Source organism: Notolepis coatsorum (genome assembly GCF_963971535.1).
Source record: "Notolepis coatsorum genome assembly, chromosome: 1".
In the NCBI taxonomy this organism is placed as follows: domain Eukaryota; kingdom Metazoa; phylum Chordata; class Actinopteri; order Aulopiformes; family Paralepididae; genus Notolepis; species Notolepis coatsorum.
In genome coordinates this window covers 291,458,726-291,484,809 of record NC_140165.1, presented here as the reverse complement: position 1 = coordinate 291,484,809, position 26,084 = coordinate 291,458,726, and the positions used below count along the sequence as shown (strand labels likewise).

The 26,084-nt window shown below is 43.6% G+C and overlaps 1 protein-coding gene across 1 annotated transcript in view; it reads left to right on the top strand.

Annotated features, from left to right (window-relative positions):
- Window positions 1-1,616: 1,616 nt before the first annotated feature.
- Window positions 1,617-26,084, top strand: part of maml2 (mastermind like transcriptional coactivator 2) — a 68,385-nt gene continuing 43,917 nt past the window's right edge. The window contains exon 1 of the mRNA XM_084312547.1: window positions 1,617-2,764. Coding sequence (XP_084168673.1) covers window positions 2,333-2,764 — 432 coding nt within the window. The 5' untranslated portion in view covers window positions 1,617-2,332. The remainder of the gene's footprint in view (window positions 2,765-26,084) is intronic.

Sequence of the window (26,084 nt, the reverse complement as noted above, 5' to 3'; positions counted from 1 at the left end):
GCTGTGAAAGGAAAAAAAATAAGTACAAAATACAAAAAACGGTCTCTTGTCCGAAAAGGAATAGGAAGAAGCAAGATGCTTATCAGGCCCTACCCCTTATTACAATAAACCCTTGACACCCCCCCCCCCCCCCCCCCCAATATTTTGATATATCAACCACTTCATCATATTACAAACATCTCAAAACAAACTGGTCAGACTACTGCTTGACCTTACTCCTAGAACCCACCTCACCCCTGCCCACTTTGACAACCTAGGATGGCTTAGAGTAGACGACAGTACAACAGTACAGCAACTTGCAATGGGCCTGGTCTACAAGATACACTACACAACCAAGGTACCCATGTACATGTCAAAATACTTCCCAAAGGTCAGTGAATACCACGATCACAACACCAGAGGGAGCTCCACAAATCATATTAAACCCAGATTCGGCTCAAACAAGGGACTAAACACGTTTCGCAATTATGGCACATCAATGTGGAACGCCCTACCTGAAGCTGTAAAGGAATGTGAATCACTACCCACTTTCAAAACCACTCTCAAAGAACACCTACGGGAGACTGCAATTCGAAACTGGCCCCTGTAAATGTCCTAACCCAACCCCCTCCAATGTACAGTAAATTACCTAGTATGGTTTTGTCAATATTCCAATGTACAGTTTTGCTTGTTTGTACAGTGTCCCCCCCCCCCCCAACCCCCTCCAATGTACAGTAAATTACCTAGTATGGTTGTCAATATTCCAATGTAAAGTTTTGCTTGTACAGTTGTACAGTGTTCCAGCCCCCCCCCCCCCCCCCCCACCTCCTCCAATGTACAGTTTTTACGTCAAATGTATATACTCCCTTTTCTGGACTCTTTTTGTATCAAAAACAGTACTGTATTTGCAAATCTGGTATGTCATAATATAAATGTATAGATGTAGCAGTATAGCCTACTGTCTATCTGTATGTCATGTATGTCATATATGTCCTGATGAATTGAAAATGGGGGACCCTGATGTAAACAAGACGAAAGTCTTTCTCTGGTCTGCATCCCCTTAACAATTGTGTGTATTGAGCCGTACTGTATTGTACCCATTCTGCAATCTGTTAATAAAGTTTTCAATCAATCAATCAATCAATCAATCAATCAATCAATCAATCAATCAATCAATCAATCAGTCCTGAGATACATAACCAAGTACACATTCAAACAAAATCATCTACAAACAAAATTATGCCATTGTGTTCCTGTGTATGGAATTATAGTGACATTAAACTATTATTACTTTGTTATTACTAGGTCCCCTGGAACCCCCTCCAAGGACCCGTGAGGGTCAAACTGCGGACAGTATGACATCATCCAACAACAGGTACTTGCAGCAGCATGACGGGTTCCTCTGTGTGAGTGCATTTATTTTAGATTTATGGACTTGCACATAGATGGCTTTATTATCCATGGCGCCCAGCGCCCACCAGAAGGCCTGTGGTGGCCACTCTTGTACCACGGTCGTAGACATCCTGTGTAGTTCCCTCTCCACTCCACTAGAGTGTGCATTCGGACACCATTCTCAATACGTAGTTCATGTCTGAAGAGAGAGGAATGCTCATACAATGAGCGTCTGTGTGTAGTAGCTCCCGCAATTGCCTCGGCGCACCACTCGGACAAATGATTGTCAATGGAATACTTGAGACAGATCGCAATCGGTTTATGGAACGGTTCCTTGCGTTTCGGGTGCATTTTTGGTGATTTGCAACCAGATGTCTCCGACGTGTGGATGGAGAGAGAAAACCGGACTTAGAACAAAAAAAATATGCCGTGAGTGCTGAAGTTTAGTAGGATTTGTGTCCTAGCATCTCTTGTTCTGGTGATGATTTGCCTACTTTGATTTTTACTGTTGGTAGTCTGCTCCTTTTTTAGGCTCGGCTACTATTAAGTAAAGTGTGGCACGTTTTGTGATCCATTATAGGATGACACCGTGCCAGTAGTATAGGCTACTATTGAATCCATTCGCGACAGATAAGTTCTGCGTATGATTTTGAAATAGCCTCAGGATTCATATCGAACACGATTTATGTGTGAAAAGAGGTGGTTGCGTAGTTTATTCGCGCTGCGAATCCGTGCGTTTTATGTTTGCGCATGAAATACATATTTATCTTATTCAAATCGCCGAAGACGCAGGTGACACCTTTTGTCACGTACATTTTTGTGATTTTATTTTTTTCATGTGGACTCATAGTCCATAGATCCCCCCCCCCTCCATGTCCGTACTTTGGTCCCCCGCCGCAACAAGCCCAGCGGACCTTTCTTTGTAAACTTCTCGGGGGCCACTAGTCAGGGGCCAGTGGGCATGCAGGGAGAAGCGACTCCGGCACAATCCGCAGCAGAGGGGTTTGTACCAACAATGTTAGGTGTCGGCATCATAGGATCCATGCCGGGTGGGGTCACCGGGCCACTCGCCTCCCGGGGGTCCGCCGCCGCTGTCCCGCAGCAGTTCCACAGTGCGATCGTGGAGCGTCTACGTGCCCGCATAGAGCTGTGTCGGCGGCATCACTCCACCTGTGAGAACCGCTACCAGAGAGGTCAGGCGGAGACCTCGGACCGGGAGCACGAGAGTACGCTGCACCTCCTGAACATAGTTCACCAAGGACCCGGGAACAGGAAAACCAAAGGCAACCGAGGCTCGACACAGCAGCAACCCTCAGAGTACAACAACAGGACCAATGGAGAACAGAAAGGCCAAACCTCTGAGGGAGAACAGAAGATTTCCACACGCGCTGTTGTAAGTTTTTGATGGTGGTGGTTGTGAAAGAGTGAAAGAGATTAATGATGATGGTGGTGATGATGATGATGATGATGATGATGATGATGATGATGATGATATTATGGTGGTGGTGATGATGATAGTGGTGGTGGTGGTGATGATGATGATGATGATAGTGGTGGTGGTGGTGGTGGTGATGATGATAGTGGTGGTGGTGATGATGATAGTGGTGATGATGATGATGATGATGATAGTGGTGGTGGTGGTGGTGGTGGTGGTGATGATGATAGTGGTGGTGGTGATGATGATAGTGGTGGTGGTGGTGATGATGATGATGATGATGATGATGATGATGATGATGATGATAGTGGTGGTGGTGGTGGTGATGATGATAGTGGTGGTGGTGGTGATGATGATAGTGGTGGTGGTGGTGATGATGATGATGATGATGATGATGATGATGATGATGATAGTGGTGGTGATCATGATGATGGCTATATGATGATGTGACCTGCTTTTTGTTAGTGTTGACACTAGGCCTACACATAGTTAACCTGTACTGTAGCATAGCTCAACCAACTGTAGGCCTAAATTGTAGGCTGTATACAATAGCAGGCCATAATATGAACGTTTGAACACAAGGCGGAATAAACCCGTAGGAACCTCATTGTGTAACCGCAAAGACTTGTCACTGTCTGCCTGTGCCAAACCATCACAGGAAATGTTTCCAGGTCATTAGGTCACACAGAGATGCTCATTCAGAAACTCACATCAAAGGATAAAGGAGCATTATGGCCTGGTTGGCCTCTCCAGTATGCACTCTGTCCAGCCAGGCACGGCTTCATTCTCGCAGTGCAGCTTTTTTAATTCTTCTTTGTGCCACATGAAAAAGAAAATCATTCCCAAGGGAGCGTTACTTGTCAAGATTCCTCTTCTGTTGTCGGGCCTGTAGGGTACGATTACAGAGCGCTCATTTGATCATCACTAGTCTAGAATGCATAAAAATGGAATATTATCCAAAAGTACACTCAAGCTCCACCATCCAAACTCCCTTTCTTTCAGGGTTTTTCCTCTAAGTAAACAGATGGATTGGAAAGTATCATGGCATCTCTAATGTTTTGGTCACTAGTAATAGCAGTGGTGATGACCAAAACACTACGCTATGTACTATTGGTATCATGGTTTAAATTGGATTATATGGTATCATTAAGTACAAAGGTGCTACCATGGCGATTGGCGCTGGGTAATCGAAATTCGATACTTTTATGATATATCGATTGAATTGCTTCAGCATTCAATGCTATTGAATATCGAGAAAATGCTGTGGTGTTGATACCCACAGTAGTAGTTAATCTCACCAGTGTCAGTGAGCCAATAAGCTCAGTTTGTTCCAAGATTTAACAAGTGTTCTGTTCCAACCACAATCTAAAATCATCCAAAATTTAACACCGCCTTTGATTTGGCGCACGCAGCGCACGTAACGCGGCAAAGTAAAGTTATTATCAGAAACAAGTATAGTATTGAAAATGTTTAAACAATACCCAGCCCTAGTGACGATCCACGACTCCTGCCATGACTGTAACCGTGGCGATCGACATACTTAACCCTTTCACTACCAAAGGGTTAACCCTTTCACTGTGACACTTTCACTGCCATGCGACAAAGGGTTAACCCTTTCACAACCACACCACAGACGGTTAACCCTTTCACTACCACACTACAGATGGGTAACTGTCTGTAGTGTGGTAGCGAAAGGTTAACCTCCTGTAGTGTGGTTGTGAAAGGGCTAAGATGGTACCATGGGAAACCTGACAATGCCATAAAACTACCACGATACTTTCTGGTAAGGGATAGTGTGCACGCTGTCCATTCATCAATACAGCGCTGCTGCTACAGTAACATTTAGGCAGGGAAATGGAGAAGAAGAAGAAGACAAACAGGATCCTTTCCTTTGTGTGCCAGGGATTACTGACTCCTCGCATTGGCGTCTGTTGAGGGCACACAGGCAGTGAGATGTGAGATTCTTTTTTATTTTGTTGCCGTCTTTCATTGGGCACCGGGGAGCGGGAGATCCAGGCTAGAGGCTATGAAACGTTTTTCCCATGGAATGTTTCAGTACAATGTTTCAGTGCAATGTTTCAGTGCAATGTCAAAAGGGCGAAGCTCCCACATGTTTTTGCTTTAGGTTTGCCTCAGACACTTTTTGGAAAAATAAACATCATCATGCGTTTTAGTTTTTCTCCACTAGTAAGTGCTTAAAACAAAAGGCACTGATCAGTGTTTTACCCTGATCATAAGTAGACAACATGGTGTATTTAAAAGTCCCGTGTTGTGAGAAACTCAACTTTTTCAATGTTTGTTCACATACATTTGGGTCTCTGATGGGCCTACTGACACACAAACTGTGAAATAAGACAGCCTTTATTGAGAAACTGTGTCTTTAAACGAGTCTTCATGTGATGTTACACAAGGGAAAAAACTCCTTGCAACGCGCAACCTTGAATAACTAAGAGATTTGCGCATAGATCACTAGATGTATCAGCTTATAATACAAGTTTTACATTAGCATTTCCTGGATCACAGTGTGGCCAGCTGGTCAATAGCCACCATGATAGGTTCCCAGGATTATTTACATCACACAGGCGGCTCAGATTCCAGTGAAACATTTTGAAAAGGGTGCTCTGGTGACCAGTTCTGCACAAATAAACAATCGTATAGTCAAAGTCATGACTCCAAGAGGAGTTAACTGTAGAAAAAACACATTTCTAAGTGGACGGGACCTTTAAATGTTCTCTCATTGGGCTAACATCTAGTGAAATTAAACTAGCCTATTCGCTGTTATTCTGGGGACGCCCCGGGAACCTCCTCGAGGACCCCTGGGGGTCCCCGGATCCCACATAGAGAACCACTGGTTTCGAGAGCTGTCGGAAAGACGTGTTGGAAAAAAGATCTTGTAAAACATTGTGTTAGTAGTAACAACACAGTTTTGACCCAGGATGTGTAATTTTCTAACACATCTGTATGTGTTTATGGAAAACACCTGCGCTATATGGCAACACTTTTTAAGACTTGTAGAGAGAGACTCACCTGTAGACTACAAATCAAAACAACCTTTTATTTCCAGCTTATAGACTTGAAAGGCCAGGGCGGTCATTTTGACTGTTTTAGAAACTTAATAGCTCTGTTGAAATAAAAGCCACGTGGCTACAGGTCCTTGATATGTGTATGTTTTAGTCTGACGTCTGTTTTTTTTAAGATTAAATTTACAAAACACTAAAAGAGTTCAGAGTATTTCTACCTCGAAAGGCCAAAGAGGTCATTCTGACCCCATAGGTTTAAGATGGTGTGTCAGTTAAAACCGTTGCTAAAAGCCAAGGGAGAAAGGAAGCTTTCTAGCCTAAAACATCAAACAGCTACATATTAGCTAACTGAACCATCTCAATAGGCCGTTTACGCTGCTCTACAAAGGCAACAGTAAGTTGTAAAACAGAGAAAGATTACTTCAAAGTTTATCTCCTGTCCCACCAAAGATATTGTTGGTACTAAAGATTTTTTACAGATTACAGTATATTACAGCCTATATCAACAGCACCTTAAATTGGACAGGAGATAAACCTTCATCCAGAAGGTATTTCTTGGTACAAAAGTAGATCAAGTGTTGTTGGTATTATAAATAGTAGATAGTATAATATGTACTGTAGTAGCCTATAGTAGCCTATAATAGAAAATCTCCTAACAATTGTTTTACAAATCAGTAAATTTTTAGCACATGATAGCAAATTTCTATTTCCTTTTACTGTAAACAGCTTGTGTTATTCTAAATGAATTAATAAACAATACAACGAATTGTACAGTTGTCCTCACATTTCTTATAACCTATCCTAACAAATCCATTCATTTTTAGATTTGTATTCATTATGGAAAATGATAATGCCAGTAATCTGTGAGCAGCCAGAATGACGTGCCATGGCCTGTCTGGTAATTATGGAATTCCGGTCATTCTAGTGTTAATATGCTCCGTGTAGCTTAGCCCTCCATGAACGTCTGTTTCGCTGTTGACACGGTGCAATTAGGAGCGTGTCAAGAGACGAGAGCCGGCGACGTTTGCGCATCAGATTGACTCGTTTAAAGGAGGTCAGTGAATGTAATTATTGTGCCGCTGTTTCATTTTCGCTGGAGTTCATTTGACTCTGGAGGACTCAGTCTGTTCTACATAAAAGTGCTGAACGCAGCGAGATGACAAGCAGGAAATGGAGTCCTAGTGAGCACGTTGTGTCAGTCCTGAGGTTAGCACTTTTCTTTCCTTTTTTTTCACTCCTCGTGATGGTTTGGAATTAAGCAAAATAGCCCAGTGTCTCTGTTCACTGTGCACACACTGGGATCCATGGGGGGGACGAGCACGAGCGTACGTCCGGTGTGCACCACACACACCAGAAAGATGATGAAGGACAGATGTATGCAACGATTCAGGGGGGGGGGGGACTATTATTGTGTGTGAACTGGAAGTATTCAGATTTGATTTAATTTATTTATTTTACATGCAGTTTTTCAACCGCTTTACCCTTCCAGGTCTCCATCAATATATGCATTAATATGCACAAAATAAATCACAAACGCGATACGGTAGAGACATTCAGTTCTATCGGATCAGGGCCTGCCTGGTGAGCAACCACCTCGCCTTGACTCTATATTATACTGACCACAGAAAGTAAGTTGAACAAACAGCCAGGGATGCGGTCCTGCAGCCTGTTGCATGCCACGCAGTGTCATGCCTTATTATCCGTGGTTTAACAAATTACTCACTAAGCACCTTCTTGAAAGATGTGACAGCCATGAAACGGTTTGAAGCACAAGGCCCCCATATAAATGTTTGGAGCCATTGAATACATTTCCTGGCAGTGTTTACTTTCAGTCAAACAGGCCTTGAAAATGCAATAGTGGAGAGGGGATGGCTGGTGATTAACTGCGCTGTGTATTGGGTGGATTATGTTATTTCCTAATCTCGCTCCAGTGACAGATCTGGGAACTGTGGGCCCAGAGTCAGGCTCGTCTCCTAGCAGGGAGCGGTGGGGTGTGCCGCTGATCCGTGTGCCTTTCTCTGTTTGCTCGTTTACGATCCACCCGTGGAGTCAACAGCAGTAGCACCCATAGCTCATGGCTTATTATCCAGTTACTGTATACACAGCAGGGTGTCTACACCAAGAGAGCGTTTTTTGTCTCTGAACATCCTTCATCGTCAGACAGTGGGGCCACTTCATGAATACCATTGTGGTGTCTTTCCCGGGGAAGCAAACTGCAGCTGTGTGGCCATTGAGTATCGACAGCTTTTCTAAAACCCAAAGTCATAAAATATATTGCCGCTGTACCTCTCGCGGTCAGGTATATCAAACGAGTTGTGGAGCGGAGGAAGAGGTGGGGGAGGTGGAGGGGGGGGGGGGGGTGGTGGTTATGTAAGTGTTTCCTGGTGTTCCCTGTTTGCCTCTGGAGCCGCCTGAATCAAAGCCGGAGGTGGTCTGATCCCGGCCTTGCTCTGCTCTGCTCTGATACGGAACAATTAGCCCAGGTCCTCGGGGGCCACCCACGGTGAGACACGGAGACCTGCCCGGCCGGCCCAGGGATGTTCCTCCCACAAATCACTTCCATGTTGTCATGGAAAAGTTTAGCTTTTTCTTTTTCTTCTTTTTTTTTTAAGGGTAGTTGGCCTATGGTTAGGCTGAATGCCCAAATTCCTCCTGGACTAATTTAAAGTGCTCTAGAAACTAGGGTTAGACTGGTGGATTGGCTTGCAGAGATGCTGTATATCAGGACAGTATTGTGCCTTTTACCACATCGTCATGGATAACTCCAGGAGGTGTTCACAGGACATTCTGCTCAGAGTCGCTCGGTCCGATGGACCAATGTTTATTTTCCTGTTGTTTGTTATATATTCTATTCAATGTAGAGTAGACAGAAGATACGAGTGCCTTTAAAAATTGTGCACTTGTATCTTTATAATCTGTGTAGTACATTGTAATAATTGTAATTGAAAAAAAAAATCGATTGATTCTTCATTTAAAGGCAGTAATCTCTGTCCTTTTGGTTATTTTATTTTGGTAATCGGTAGCTTCAAACCAAACATCTCTGTATCAGCCTTTTACAAACCCTTATGGGTGGATGCTACTGTAAGCTACTGAACGTGCGTTGGCTGCTGTCTACGTGTGACATGACCACACACTGTAAGTCTGATGTGATTAGACCCGCCTCACAGTGCAGACTGGAACAGCAAGGTGCCGCATGTCTCACTATGTTCTGAGTAAGATACTGTGACATGGAAAGAAGACATCATCTGTTAATCGTGTTGCATTAGGGATTAATGCTGATTGCAAGGTATGGTAACAGTTAGTGATGCGCAATATATCGGCCGCCGATATGGATTTTTTTTTACACATGGGTATCGGTCCGATATCAAGATATGGCCAATATTTTAAAAAATTATAATAATAATATATATATATATATATATATTTTTTTTTTATTTTTTTTTACATGTTTTGGTCTTAAATAGATAAATATCAGTGATTTCTGAAAATAAGTTACAAAAGTAAAGAAAATATGCATTTTGGAAAATAGCTCTTTATTTGATTATCATAAAAAAGTGTTTTCTATACAGAGATATCGACATCGGTAAATATCGGTATCGGCCAGAACAGCAATATTAATATCAGTTATCGGTATCGGCCACAATTTTCACATTGGTGCATCACTAGTAACAGTCAACCCAGTTCTCTTTGTATAGTATATTCGATGTAACACCCTATATAAATGGTGTTGTATCATCTTTTATAATGTGTTCTTTTCTCCACAAAAGACTATTGGATGTCTTTTCTTTCCAACTAACGCTTGTGAAATAAGGAGCAACATTCCCACTGTTTCAACAACAGAGTCAGTCGGGGCTAAGGGTCATACTTCTGCCTCTATGGTCTTGAATGAACCAAACGCCTGCTCAACTAGCCTCAAATAGATCACTCGCTGGCTAAATGACATACCGTATTCCACAACGAGCCTGGTTTTTACCATGACATGCGTTCTATACGACCCCGCTACACATTAGCTAGGTCCACCCCTCCGGGTGAGGGATATTGTATTAGTGTTCAAGCTTAATTCTTCTGTCTTATCTAGACTGGATTTTCTTAGTGCTGTGTGAAGCAGTTTTCTATCATGATAATGATGATGATCATGGTGATGATGATGATGCTCTTTCACAGAGCGAGCCCTCTCTCACGTCACAATAACCCGTTTGAGATATATTCCGATGCTTAGTTAAAACCTTACCAGCTGCAGCTCTAAATATAGGCTATATTATCTGACCTCATAGACGTATAATCCAATAAGAATCCCGCTTTGCAGACTATTTAAGTCCAATGTCCTTGATGCGCGTCAGTTGAAAATAGACTCTGTAAAGGTATGTGATATGAACATCCAATAACGGCAGAGTTATGCGCTAGAAAAGGCCTCCTTGTCTCTTTTGTCCCAAGCAGGCCTCCGTGGTTCTCTTCCCCTTGATGTAAAACGTCCATCACGTCAACGGCGTCATTCATCTGAATACCAGTGGTCTTCCTCTCTTGTGCACCCTCGAGGCCTGATCTGTTTGATCATACACATCCCTATTGTTTAGCGGCTCTGTCAGGCCGGATTTAGTGCTGAATGTCAACACCACATTCACTCAACATGAGGATTTGTTTTTTAACCAACTGATAAGACAACAGAAAATATGTCGTGTCCCTCCCCCTCATACACACACACAGTACACACTTCCAGACCGTTTGGATTCAAATCTGTTTTAGGTGACGTATGTTGTAGAGAGTCTAAGCTAATTTCAACATGGGGAATAGGATGACCGTATATGTTTTACCTACAAGATCCTTGAGATAAAGCTGTTCATAAACACTGGATAATTTGTTAGGAATAACGGAAAGTGCACAAAGTGTGGTTTTCATGCAGTATAGGGGAGCCAGTGTGTTGGAATGTGGTTTCTGTGTAGTATAGGGGTGTAGGGGTGCCAGTGTGTTGAAACGTCGTTTTCGTGCGGTATAGGGGAGCCACTGTGTTGACACATGGTTTTCATGCAGTATAGGGGTGCCAGTGTGTTGACACGTGGTTTTCATGCAGTATAGGGGTGCCAGTAGGGCTGGGCAATTCTTGCTAAAATGTGAATCACGATTTTTCTCTCTAAGAATTGAGATCACGCTTCTCTCACGCTTCTTATTTTTTTCAATAAAATCATTAAAAAAGTAAAGAAAAAAAAAATAATAATAATAATTAAAAAAAGATTTAATACAAAAAAAATCATCATAACTTAGAAATGAGATTGCATAGGTCTATGAATCAAGATCGTGATTTTTTTTCCGATTAATTGCCCAGCCCTAGGTGCCAGTGTGTTGAAACGTGGTTTTCATGCAGTATAGGGGTGCCAGTGTGTTGAAACGTGGTTTTCATGCAGTATAGGGGTGCCAGTGTGTTGAAACGTGGTTTTCATGCAGTATAGGGGTGCCAGTGTGTTGAAACGTGGTTTTCATGCAGTATAGGGGTGCCAGTGTGTTGACACATGGTTTTCATGCAGTATAGGGGAGCCAGTGTGTTGACACGTGGTTTTCATGCAGTATAGGGGTGCCAGTAGGGCTGGGCAATTATTGCTAAAATGTGAATCATGATTTTTCTTTCTAAGAATTGAGATCACGCTTCTCTCACGCTTCTTATTTTTTCAATAAAATCATTAAAAAAGTAAAACAAATTATAATAATAATTAAAAAAAAATGTAAAAAAAAAATATCATCGTAATTTAGAAATGAGATTGCATAGGTCTATGAATCAAGATCGCAATTTTTTTCCGATTAATTGCCCAGCCCTAGGTGCCAGTGTGTTGAAACGTGGTTTTCATGCAGTATAGGAGTGCCAGTGTGTTGACACGTGGTTTTCATGCAGTATAGGGGTGCCAGTGTGTTGACACGTGGTTTTCATGCAGTATAGGGGAGCCAGTGTGTTGAAACGTGGTTTTCATGCAGTATAGGGGAGCCAGTGTGTTGTCACATGGTTTTCATGCAGTATAGGGGTGCCAGTGTGTTGTCACATGGTTTTCATGCAGTATAGGGGTGCCAGTGTGTTGAAACGTGGTTTTCATGCAGTATAGGGGTGCCAGTGTGTTGTCACATGGTTTTCATGCAGTATAGGGGTGCCAGTGTGTTGAAACGTGGTTTTCATGCAGTATAGGGGTGCCAGTGTGTTGAAACGTGGTTTTCATGCAGTATAGGGGTGCCAGTGTGTTGAAACGTGGTTTTCATGCAGTATAGGGGTGCCAGTGTGTTGACACATGGTTTTCATGCAGTATAGGGGTGCCAGTATGTTGAAACATGGTTTTCATGCAGTATAGGGGAGCCAGTGTGTTGGAAATAGCATTCCTTGAATCTGAATCTGGGACAATGTTTCAGTGCCTGGTGAGATTTGCATCAGCTCCCCGAAATGAACACACCTTTATTTTGCTATGCGAACTAAAAGAGAAAAAAACCCACTATGCTTCAAATAGGAACACAGAGGCATAATACTTAGAAAACAAAAGAAGACACGGATATGAATCGAGGCAGACAGAAGTACCCAGACATCCATCTGGGGTAGCGAGGGAGACATGCACGGTATCAAAGGCCCTCTTGGATGATCCGTTGTATCTGTAACAGTGGTGTCTTTCTAAGCCCCCCCCCCAAACGCATACACCGCACACACACCGCGTAGCCTGCCGCACACGTCTTATGTTTTATTCAGCAACCTATGGGAACGCTGGAAGCTTTGAAGAGTGCTGCTGAAGCCATCTAGTAGATCTGTCTCATCCTCGGTCTTGGTGGGATAAGACAATATACTGTAAGTGGGTACATGCTTGGAGAAACACAGCCTTGCGCTGCTCCTTGTGGACCAGTGCTGTGTCTTGGCTGTACTGCTGCATGTGGACCGGTACTGCTGTGTCTAGGCTGTACTGTACTGCTCCATGTGGACCGACACTGCTGTGTCTAGGCTGTACTGTACTGCTCCATGTGGACCGGTACTGCTGTGTCTAGGCTGTACTGTACTGCTTCATGTGGACCGGTACTGCTGTGTCTTGGCTGTACTGCTGTGTCTTGGCTGTACTGCTGTGTCTTGGCTGTACTGCTCCATGTGGACCGGTACTGCTGTGTCTTGGCTGTACTGCTCCATGTGGACCGGTACTGCTGTGTCTTGGCTGTACTGCTGTGTCTTGGCTGTACTGCTGTGCAGTCCTCTGGATCTTGTCGTTTTCACCCCAGTCCTAATTGAACGGCAGACCTGCTTTAAGACCTTCTCTCTCAAACGTAGACATCTGGTAACTGTCCTTGACTGTGGTCTGGGACTTCCAGCAGAGCGCACATTTAGCCTCAGTGTTCCCTGTTAAATGAATGCGGAAAGTACCCAATCAGCAGCAACCTTGCAACATCTCTTCTCTGGCATCGAAGGTCTCTGTGTTGAATCTGTAAGCTCATTTGCATTTTGCGCGATAATGAAAACCAGGCTGTCTGCCGCCATGTCCCCTCTATTCTGTTGTTCTGTGTGAAGGGTGTTCTTTAATTCTTATCGGATGGAATAAAGTATAGCGCAAGACGCAATATGTAAAAGTAATGATTGCACTGTAACAATGCAAAAGTGCATTTTGAAAGTCGTGGCAACTCTAGGTCCCATGTCAGTGTTTCCCCTACCATTGCCTTGACGGGGGGGCGGGACCCCCCGCCCCCCCTGAATAAATTATAAAAAAAAAAAATTATAAAAAAAAAGAAAAAAAATGTAATTGTTCTTTAAATATATATATTTTTTAAGTTAGCTTTAATCACAGTAACGTTGGCGAGCTAGCTCAATTATATAAAAACTAACTGGATAGTATAAGTTGATATATGAACTGGATAGTTCATATAAGCCATTCCCCCTTTCTGTGTGTGTGTGCGCACGCGTGCCCGTCTCAACTCTGGTCTTTGGAAAGTTTGATATTTACTGAGGATGGCCAGATAATGTTGATATTTAAACTTTACTGCGCGCGTCTTTGACAACACTGTTGACACCACGTATCCGCGGCACGCGCACGGCACGCCCCACGACAACACTAGTAGTTTTGGGGGGCCTACCACCCCCCCTGAAAAAAATCCTAGGGGAAACACTGCATGTTGACACATGGCTTTCAACTGCAAATCCCAGTGTTTTGGGATGTGTGAATGTTTCATGTCTTGAATATGAATCACTCTTAATTCATTGTATTTCATTCAACCAAACGTCTCACTTTGACTCACGTTTTTATTAATGTGAATTATCAGAGAATGGTAGTTACTTACATCTTTAGCTCTGTTCCCTCTGACCTGCCTCTGAAAACCTGCGACCAGGTGGGACCAGCCTCTCAGATCCAACATGGCTGCACCACACAGCTTACAGGTGGGACCAGCCTCTCAGATCCAACATGGCTGCACCCCACGGCTTACAGGTGGGACCAGCCTCTCAGATCCAACATGGCTGCACCACACGGCTTACAGGTGGGACCAGCCTCTCAGATCCAACATGGCTGCACCACACGGCTTACAGGTGGGACCAGCCTCTCAGATCCAACATGGCTGCACCACACGGCTTACAGGTGGGACCAGCCTCTCAGATCCAACATGGCTGCACCACACGGCTTACAGGTGGGACCAGCCTCTCAGATCCAACATGGCTGCACCACACAGCTTACAGGTGGGACCAGCCTCTCAGATCCAACATGGCTGCACCACACAGCTTACAGGTGGGACCAGCCTCTCAGATCCAACATGGCTGCACCACACAGCTTACAGGTGGGACCAGCCTCTCAGATCCAACATGGCTGCACCACACGGCTTACAGGTGGGACCAGCCTCTCAGATCCAACATGGCTGCACCACACGGCTTACAGGTGGGACCAGCCTCTCAGATCCAACATGGCTGCACCACACGGCTTCCAGGTGGGACCAGCCTCTCAGATCCAACATGAGAATCCTCATGATCTCTGTGCTTCATTTTGGTGCCACACACGATTCAGTCCGGCTAGTATCGACCACGTCAGAACCGGGGGCCATGGTTCTCGGTACCCAACCTTAATCTCACCGGTTCAAAATACCACCATTCCAAAGGGGTTTAGTTTAGAGAAGCCCCGCCGGGCACCTTTGTCGTTGATTCGTGTTTCTAGCTTGCTTCACCTGGTAGCCAACACCTTGTTAAGAGTTGTCCCCCGAGACATAGGGAAAAGCAATCTGCTCCGTTATAGACCTCACACAGTCAGCAAAGAGTTGATCTAGTTGCAGGGAAAGGAATCCGATGCATGTGCTGCTGGTAGCTACATCTCGACAATTAATTCTAGACTGGAGAAGCACAGCTTTCGATCGTCTGAAACTTGGACAGGAGAAGGAAAAAAATGTGTGTGTGTGGTAATAATGTAGTGAGAATGAAGCACATTTGTGTTGTCTCTTTCGAGCTAGGTTTGTAGGGGGTATCCATTCATGCCTGATGTGATTTCCTCAGCTGAGAGAGCTCTTTGAGCTTTGTCAGGTTTTTCCTGCTTGACTTAATTGAAGAGAGGGCAGGTTTGTGTGTAAGGAGAGAGAGAGAGAGAGGGAGAGGTGGGTGGGGGGGGGGGGGGGGGGGGGGGCTTTGAGTATCTTTCCACAAGTGTTGTGCTTTGTTGGCCATGGTGTAACCGGACCCTTGTGGGAACTTGCATGTTCAGGTGTTATGTGTAGGAGCATGGACGGACGGTGGATTGTGAGGATAAACAGCATGCAAACCTCAAACGCCGGCGACACTCTTCTGTCGTTTCTGTTTACACAAACAAGACCACTCCCTTAAAGAAAAAGATAAACCGGCTCAGTCAATCTTTCTTTCTTTCTTTCTTTCTTTCTTTCTTTCTTTCTTTCTTTCTTTCTTTCTTTCTTTCTTTCTTTCTTTCTTTCTTTCTTTCGAGAGAGAGAGTGAACGAACGATATTCATTTCAGATTACATCAGGGTTGACAAACGGTGCGTGTGTTTTTGTTGTCGCAGAGCGTTGACAGTTGTGCGAGAGACGCTGGGAGAACAAGGATTCGCCCGTAACTGTTCTCACGCTTATCTGCCAATCAGCCACCTGATACGTGAGTGTGTTTCCCCCGGACTTGTCGGAGCTGCTGTTGTAACTGTCGAAACACATCTGATGATCTAACTCTTGCACGGTTGACACTGGAGTGCTGTGTGTGTGTGTGTATGTGTATGTGTATGTGTATGTGGTGTATGTGTATGTGTATGTGTATATGTATGTGTATGTGTATGTGTATGTGTATGTGTATGTGTATGTGTATGTGTATATGTATGTGTATGTGTATGTGTATGTGTATATGTATGTGTATGTGTATGTGTATGTGTATGTGTATGTGTATGTGTATGTGTATGTGTATGTGTATGTGTATGTGTATGTGTGTGTGTATGTGTATGTGTATATGTATGTGTATGTGTGTGTGTGTGTGTGCGCGGGAGGACATTTACGTAGTGGTGGCTTATTCGCTACACAAAAATTTCACTAACTTCCCAACTTCCTCAAATCCCCCCTAGATTGATAGCTATAGCTACCCTCTTACATGGCTGTAGGCTCGTGACAGACAAAAAAAGAAGATCCATTTATTTGACAAAAACATTGTAGTCTTTAGGTGGAAAATGCTATCAGCCATCAGCTGTGGCTCTTCTTTCACTGAGGAGACAACGTGGTCCGGAGTAAAGCAGCTTGATGTCCAGGACTTCAAATGCATCACTCTCCCAGGGGTCATTACCCTGCTCAGGAAATGAGAAAGTGGGCTCCTGATGTCACTGGCAAACCCCTTGCCAGAATGGCGGGTTAGATTTTAGGGGGCGGGGAGGGGGAATGAGGGGGGGGGGGGGGGCTAGATCAGAGTTCAGACATGTTTACATTACAGCTCAGGATATTTCTCAGAGACTGGCCAAGCTGCCGAAGTTCCCAGGCTCCAGACGAGCGGAGCACTGAGAGGAGGCACAAGAACTCACTTTCCCCCTTTCCTCTTCTCTTCTCTTCTCTTCTCTTCTCTTCTCTTCTCTTCTCTTCTCTTCTCTTCTCTTCTCTTCTCTTCTCTTCTCTTCTCTTCTCTTCTTCTCTGCTATAGGGAGTCATAGTTCAACTCCATTTGCATTCCCAGTTGCAAATTCCCAGTTTGTGTATATTTTAAATAGGGGTGGGGGAAAAAATCGATACGTAGTAGTATCGCGATACTTTGCGTGGCGATACTGTATCGATACAGGGACGCCGAGTATCGATATTTAATTATTCATAAAAAAAATTATAATTTTTCTTTTTGTATAAGGAAGTTGCATTGTTCATTTCAATACCTGTAATAGTACAGTCCACACACACACATGTGCATTCAGTTAAGTTGGACTATGACTGTAATACAAACAGTTCAGTTTGTCAGGTACATGCAACACAGATTACAGTGTTTACATCTGTCTGCTTGAGAAAATACCATGTTCTGCAATAAAAATTATTGAAGTGAGATGAACAGACTGAACTTTATTTTATTAGATAAAACATGTTGACAAAGTTTTACTTTGCAGTTGAAAAAAGGTAATTAATAAAATAAAAAATAAAAAATTCCGCAATACTCACCATATCGCAATATATTTAGTATCGCGATACTATCGTATCGTGACGCAAGTATCTCGATAGTATCGTATCGTGAGGTCTCTGGCGATTCCCACCCATAGTTTTAAATATCTGACATGTGAAAGAGACAAACCGTGCGTAGTTCATATGGTTTCATGTTCGCGTTCATGTTGACACTTTGTTAAGAGGTTAACGTCAGGGACTACATGATCAGCATTACTTTATTGTTGTTGCTGCTGCTGCGGTGGCTGCTGTTGTTATTGTTATTATTTTGTTTTTTTTACTTTTATTTATAGCATTTTCAGCTTTTTCTGGCCACGGAGGACCGATAGAGGGAGAGAGGGAGAACGGGAGGAGAGGTAGAGAAGACATGCGGCAAATGGTCACCGGGACGCGTGAATACTTTCGTCAGCCCACTTGTCCTTCCGCATTGTTCTGATTGGCCGAGCGCGCGCATGCGCATGAGCCGCAACGGGCTCCTCAGCCAGGCAGGAATACTAAACTCCGCTTAAGCTCCAGGAGAGAGGAGAGAGGCTGAAAACCCGCAGTTCTTGCCCGACTGATGGGAGCCGAATCCCGGATCCGATTTTTCTGATGAATACCCCCAAAACATGGAGGTCCCGAACGCAATTTATACAAATGGAAGTATTGATTACGCCGTAACGAATCATTAAAAAAATATACCGTTAACTGGAATATGTTGTTTCTTTACACATATGTTGGATTATGTAATTGGTTTGTCATTACAAACCAATAAAAAATCGCGAATTAACCGGCGGCTACAACAACACACAGTAACTACATACATCATTGTTTACAATGAACGCTGGGGCCATCGATACCATTGTGCATTGTTGTTGTTCTTACCTTATCTACGTAATATTAATTGATGCACCCAAACACCTGACTCAGTAGAATAGAATATAGAAGTACTTTATATACTGTGTGTTGTTGTAGCCACCGGTTAATTCGCGATTTTTTATTGGTTTGTCATGACAAACCAATTACATAATCCAACATATGTGTAAAGGCACTACATATTCCAGTTAACGGTATATTTTTTTAATGATTCGTTACGGCAAAATCAATACTTCCATTTTTATAAATTGCGGTAAGGGGAGCTTAGTATTCCTGCCTTTCTGAGGAGCTTGTCGCGGCTCATGCACATGCGCACGCTCGGCCAATCAGAGCAACGCGGAAGGACAAGTGGGCTGCCGAAAGTATTCACGCCACCGGGACTGGTAAACAAACCCGGGACGACGGCTTTCGCGACTCAGCGCGCTATGTGGTGTGCTACTGGAGCGCCCCTGTTTTGCATTATTCTAATGTTGTTGCGGCTGCTGCTGTTGTTGTTGTTGTTGTTGTTGTCATCGTCATCTCCCTTATTGCATTATCCAACTGGGGGAGAACAAAACAGTCGCAGAAACCATGGCTGACGAAACCCCTGTCCAACAACAACCACTCCATTATTAATATCAACATCTTAATGTTTCAGCGCACCAGACAAGGCCTTCCTCTGCCCAACTGCATCAGATACGGGCTCCTAGTGGAACACAGATGCTCTTGTTTCTCTGCCCCGGCTTCTGCCAATGGGGGCTGCGAAGTGGCAGCTGGAATGTTTGTCTTAGTGCTCTGCTGTGGTGAGGTGTCACGGTGCTGGCTCCGTGCTGAGCTATGCTCTGGCGCCTGCTCACTCTCCACCTTGCCTACAGACACACACAGACACTCTCCACCTTGCCTACAGACACACAGACACTCTCCACCTTGCCTACAGACACACAGACACTCTCCACCTTGCCTACAGACACACAGACGCTCGCCACCTTGCCTACAGACACACAGACACTCTCCACCTTGCCTACAGACACACAGACACTCTCCACCTTGCCTACAGACACTCTCCACCTTGCCTACAGACACTCTCCACCTTGCCTACAGACACTCTCCACCTTGCCTACAGACACTCTCCACCTTGCCTACAGACACACAGACACTCTCCACCTTGCCTACAGACACACAGACACTCTCCACCTTGCACATGTGTTATTTCCTATGGTCTAAAGACAGTTCAAACAATATTAGTGAATGTGAACAACTCCAAAAGCTGAGTGTTAAGATTCAAACTTGTGATGTCATCATCAGGCATTACGTCAGGAGCTGCTCCATAGAGCATTGGGTGAAGGTGACACTGAGAGCACCCGCTGTTCTGAGGCTATAGGGGTGCGTTTTCTGTTTCAGTACTGAGAGCACTACTGTAGAATAAAGCAAAACCAGTGCCTCATTCATTGTCTAATGGAGCAAATCTTGCCTTTTATACTGATGACATCACGTTTGAGTCTTACCTATCTGGTTTCTATCTTTGAGAGAGTTGCTCCTGGTCATATAACAACTTTAAGAAGCCTGTCTAATTAACATGAACTGGGAGTTATTTCAGTCTGTCTAATAAGCACTTGCATCAGTGTTTTTGTTGTTGAGATATTGGCAGCAGATATTGTTAGCGTTGGTTAGCTGCTAGTAGACGTTAATGGGGTTCCGTTACATGTCTCATGTAGTGCCACAGCTTCCAAACAACTTCCTGAGCTTCCAAGCTTCCTGACTGTTAGACAACACTGTTAACTCTATAGACGGACTCAGACATGTGTTGTTGTTGTTGTTGTTGTTGTTGTTGTTGTTGTTGTTGTTGTTGTTGTTGTTGTTGTTTTGTTGTTGTTGTTGTTGTTGTTGTTGTTGTTTGTTTGTTTGTTTTTCAGAGACATTGACTCATTCAACAATTTCCACTTTGCGCATCTCAAAAGCTAAAACACTGGCGCAAGTGCTTCTTAGATATACCTAAAATGACAGACAGGCGTCTTAAAGTAGGTGAACGATCCCTTTAACAGACAAGAGGACGACTATGATCAATGAGGCCCCGCTAGCTCAGTTGCTCTTTTGGACTAATTGATTAAGTCACACACGCATAATAATGGGTAAACATCAGCTGTACACGAACCGCGTCTATTTCTGTCTCACACATGATTGACATAGAGCCCACTAGAGTGTTATCTTTTAGAACACTGTACACATCTCTCTATTATGTATAGTCCAGTGACAGTATTATTCTAGCCAATGCAACAGAGGTTTCATTCCTTCTGGGGGGAGGACTCCTGTACTAATAGAGAAGATGGCGCAAGGTCATTAAGTAAGGCTCATTTTCCGATCCTCCCACTTAGAGGGAATGAGTCTAATGTTGCATTCTTCTCATGGTTCAAAGTGGTAATGGGTTATATTATTATTGTGTAGTGTGTGTACGATAACGCAAGTAGTAATGGGTTATTATTATGTAGTGTGTGTGTGTGTATGTGTGTGATAAAGCGAGGGAGTGAGAGAAAGACGAGAAGAACATTCCTTTCTCGCTCCCACACAGCCCCCCTCCACCACCACACCCCCGTTGCTCCTCGCTGCCACCCCACCCCCAGCTTCCTTCCTGTGCTTTTTTTAGAATCTATTGGCTGTTTTTTCCCCCCACATCCGGCAACAAAGAGAGTCTTATTATGCCATAACCTAACAACGGGGTCTTCTGTGGCACAGTTACAACACGAGCGCGGTGGTCAAATGGACCCGTGCCTTGGTGTTGTTTTGGATTGTGTGTGTGCGACTGCGCTTCCTAGCCCCTCGTAATGTAGGCCGCGCGGTGATGTCGAACTCGCCAGCGCCGGCGGGAATCGGTATCTTGAGAAGTGCGTGTCGCTCAGATTAAAGAGGAATGCGACCCGTTTTAAGAATTCACATGTGTTGTTGTTCCCGTTGCCCCGGGGACAGACCGGTCAGTATCTGTGAGCGACGCGCACCGCTCCCTCCTAGACATCAGAGAGAGAACCCACCGATCGGTGATGTCACCGGGATGTCAAATCTACGGCTACTCCGTTGACAATGATCGGGGCTCTGAATTTATGTTTGCGTGAGCTCTTACATCCATGTGGGGTTTATATTCTAGCATTGCTAGGAGGTCCGAACCAGAGTTAAAACCTAATTTGGGTGTAAGAGCTCACACAAACATGTTATGGCCTCATAAAGTCAGAGAGACCCATTCATTGTTTATGGAGCAGCCCCAGATTTTACATCCCAGTGACATCACAGATTGGAGGGGTCTCTCTCTGATTTCTAGCTTTAGGAGAGAGCGGCGTCCCGGGGCACAGGGAAGACATATGACATGTGAATGATCCTTTAATGACTGCTTTTTGAATATTTTGTCTTTTAAATATAAACATATACTAAAGACTCCAAGCCATTGTGTGTGTGTGTGTGTGTGTGTGTGTTTGTGTGAGTGTGTGTTTGTGTGTGTGTGCATGTGTGTGTGTGTGTTATGTTAGTTGTCAGCGTTTACAGGGCCAGGGCGCTAGTAGGCGAGGTAACATGCACGGATCCAAAAGCCGCAACAAATAATTGATTGAATTAATTCCCACGATAAGAGTTCAGCTGTCCCCTTGTTTGCTCTGGCTTTGTTTTGAGTCATCAACCTCCTCTGTAATCCCTGAGGAACCAGTCAGAGTAGATAACAACAGCTGTCTAGTCAATGAAGGAAGACCTTCGCCTGTCGAGCCGAGATCCAAACAAACACGCAGATCATCTCTCTGTGATGATGAACATGCAGATAGTCCAGTATGTATGTATCACGTTTTTTATTTATTTACTCTCTTTTCTTTCTTTCATTGAGACAGAAGGAATACTGAGAAGGAGACAGTAGGACACATAGGAGAGAGACGGTTCTGGCGGGAATGCAACCCCAGGCGGGCGGAAGAACATGTTGTCTCAGAGACGGAGGTCTTAACCACTGCACTGTCTCTGGGGCGAGACGGCGTGTAATTCGACGTGATCGCAAATGTAGCCCTGAAAAGCCTCTAGTCTCATTTGGTTACAATTGGAGCCAGATTTCATCCTGGTTCGAATACAAATTCTTCCCGACGGTGCGTAAACTTGTATAATCCAATATGTACCACAAACGAGATGAGGGCAACGCTTAACTGAGACACTTCTCCTTAACTGTGGCAGACCCTACACACAGTATAACACAATGTCATTTTTAATGCAACAAAATGTTGTGAATTTGCTCAAACCATGCAGAGGGATTTGGTGTAGAGTGCACCGGATAGAGAAGATTGATGTTATCGCGTTTCAGCCTCCCACACAATGCATTAGTCATTGTTTCCTGGTCCCACCGCTGCCAGTTAGTCATTTCACAGCTTCTGTCCTAGCAGGTTACTATAGTTCCTGTTCTGCAGCTCAACCTCTGTTCTAGCAGGTCACTATAGTTCTGCAGCTCAGCTTCTGTTCTAGCAGGTCACTATAGTTCTGCAGCTCAGCTTCTGTTCTAGCAGGTCACTATAGTTCTGCAGCTCAGCTTCTGTTCTAGCAGGTCACTATAGTTCTGCAGCTCAGCCTCTGTTCTAGCAGGTCACTATAGTTTTGCAGCTCAGCCTCTGTTCTAGCAGGTCACTATAGTTCTGCAGCTCAGCTTCTGTTCTAGCAGGTCACTATAGTTCTGCAGCTCAGCTTCTGTTCTAGCAGGTCACTATAGTTCTGCAGCTCAGCTTCTGTTCTAGCAGGTCACTATAGTTCTGCAGCTCAGCTTCTGTTCTAGCAGGTCACTATAGTTCCTGTTCTGCAGCTCAGCCTCTGTTCTAGCAGGTCACTATAGTTCTGCAGCTCAGCCTTTGTTCTAGCAGGTCACTATAGTTCTGCAGCTCAGCCTCTGTTCTAGCAGGTCACTATAGTTTTGCAGCTTCTGTCCTAGCTAGGGATGCACCGATCCGATATTGATATCGGATATCGGCCCTGATATGACTAAAATAGCTGGATCGGGTATCGAAAAAAAATATATATCGGATAAAAAAAGTATATATATATATATATATATATATATATATATATATATATATATATATATATATATATATATATATATATATATATATATATAATAATAAGGCTGTCAAAGTTAACGCGGTATTAACGCGTTATCGCCCGATTCTATTAACGCCACTATTTTTTTTAACTCACGATTAACTTTTAAGAATTTTATTTTTTTAACTTTATTTTTTTAACTTTATTTTTTACTAGACTTCACTCAGGTGTATTATTGATGCTCTCATTGATACTATGTTTGTTTCTGAAGTGTGTGTGTGTGTGTGTGTGTGTGTGTGTGTGTGTGTGTGTGTGTGTGTGTGTGTGTGTGTGTGTGTGTGTGTGAGATATAGAGAGGGAGAGGGGGGTGAGAGAGATGAGGAAGGGGCAAGAGAGAAAGAGAGCTGGGAGTGTGTATCTGTAAAGCTGTAAAGGAATGTGAATCACTACCCACTTTCAAAACCACTCTCAAGGAACACCTACGGGAGACTGCAATTTCGAAACTGGCCCCTGTAAATGTCATAACCCAACCCCCTCCAATGTACAGTAATTTACCTAGTATGGTTTTGTCAATATTCCAATGTACAGTTTTGCTTGTTTGTACAGTGTCCCCCCCCCCCCCCCCCAATGTAAATTACCTAGTATGGGTGTCAATATCCCAATGTACAGTGTTTCCCCCCCCAACCCCTCCCTATCCAACCCCCCCCACACAACCCCACCCAACCTCCTCCAATGTACAGTTTCTACGTCAAATGTATATACTCCCTTTTCTGGACTCTTTTTGTATCACAAACAGTACTGTATTTGCAAATCTCGTATGTCATAAATAGGGTTGGGCACTGAAAACCGGTTCTAATTAGGAACCGGTTCCTAACTTCCGGTTCTGGAACCGGAAGTAAGTAACATATCTGCATTTCGATTCTTAATTTTTTATTATTATAATTTTTTTTTACTTTGTTAATTAATACCCTAGTTACAGTACAGCAACCAAATTAAACTGTATCAAGTCAACTGCAAATGTGAATAGTATGAACATTTTTTAAATTAAAAAAAAAAAAAAAAAGATTCTCCTGCGAAATAAGCTGTGACCTGCACCTCAAAGAATCGGAATCGAGAATCGTTCAGAACAGGAATCGATATGGAGAATCGGAATCGGAACCGGAATCGTTCAAATCCAAACGATGCCCAACCCTAGTCATAAATGTATAGATGTAGCAGTACTGTCTATCTGTATGTCATGTATGTCATATATGTCCTGATGAATTGAAAATGGGGGACCCTGATGTAAACAAGACGAAAGTCTTTCTCTGGTCTGCATCCCCTTAACAATTGTATTGAGCTGTACTGTACTGTACTGTACCCATTCTGCACTCACTCAATCAAAGTGTGTGTGAGAGAGAGAGGGGGGGTGATTACTCAGCCCTTGTGTGGGTGAATGTAACAAGTTCCTAACGTTTTCTTTCCCCTATTATTTCATGCACACTTTATTCATTGTTTTAAATTATTATTTTATTAAGTTATTTTGTGCATCACTCTGTTTTGAATTTGATGCAAATTTGCAATGCATGAGGGTCATCCTTTTGTGTTAAATGGCTGCATAAAGCAAGCATTTGTTGACTCTCATGTTGATAAGAGTATTAAAACTTGGAACTTGAAAAAGATCCGTTTAAGGTAGATAAAAAATAAATAAGAAAATTCGATTAATTTGCGATTAATCGCGATTAAATATTTTAATCGATTGACAGCACTAATAATAATATAATAATAAATAAAATAATAAATAACAATTCAGTACATTTATATCTGTGTTAATTTGTTACATTTTGTTTCACTAAGTTAGGAAAGTAATGTTTTAAAGGACGACTCCACTTTTTTTGGAAATTAGCTTATTTAACATCTTCCCTGGAGTTAGACAAGAAGATGCATACCTTTTTTGTCTCTGTGCGTGCATTTTAGCTTTGGGAATAGACGCTCCGTTAGCATAGCTTAGCTTCATCACTGGAAGTGGGGGAGGACAGTAGCCTTACAGTGCCTTACAGTGTATTGCAAGGTCTGACATTGACCAAACTTGATATGCATGACCTTGGTGGGCTCTAGGTCAACTCCTGAAAAGGGGGTCAATGTCAGACTTTGCAATCAAAGTTAGGGGGCTAATAACCCTTGCCATAATTTCAGTGCGCCCCCTAACTTTTGATTGCAAGGTCTGACATTGACCCCCTTTTCAGGAGTTGACCTAGAGCCCACCAAGGTCATGCATATCAAGTTTGGTCAATGTCAGACCTTGCAATACACTGTAAGGCACTGTAAGGCTACTGTCCTCCCCCACTTCCAGTGATGAAGCTAAGCTATGCTAACGGAGCGTCTATTCCCAAAGCTAAAATGCACGCACAGAGACAAAAAAGGTATGCATCTTCTTGTCTAACTCCAGGGAAGATGTTAAATAAGCTAATTTCCAAAAAAAGTGGAGTCGTCCTTTAAGTCAAGCCTGATGTTGCCTTGCACAAAAGAATGATCCCAGTCTCTTCCACACAGAGACATACAGTTTATTAATTGAACAATGGGTATCGGATCGGTACCCGGTATCGGTATCGGGACTGAAAAAGTTGGATCGGTGCATCCCTAGTCCTAGCAGGTTACTATAGTTCTGCAGCTCAGCCTCTGTTCTAGCAGGTTATAGGTATGCAGCTCAGTGGTATATGGTGGACACAGGGACCTTGTGCTTCCTCCTTCAGCAGATGCTGTGGTGATGATAGCCAGATGGCTTTGTGGAGCCGCTGCACTCGGATCAGT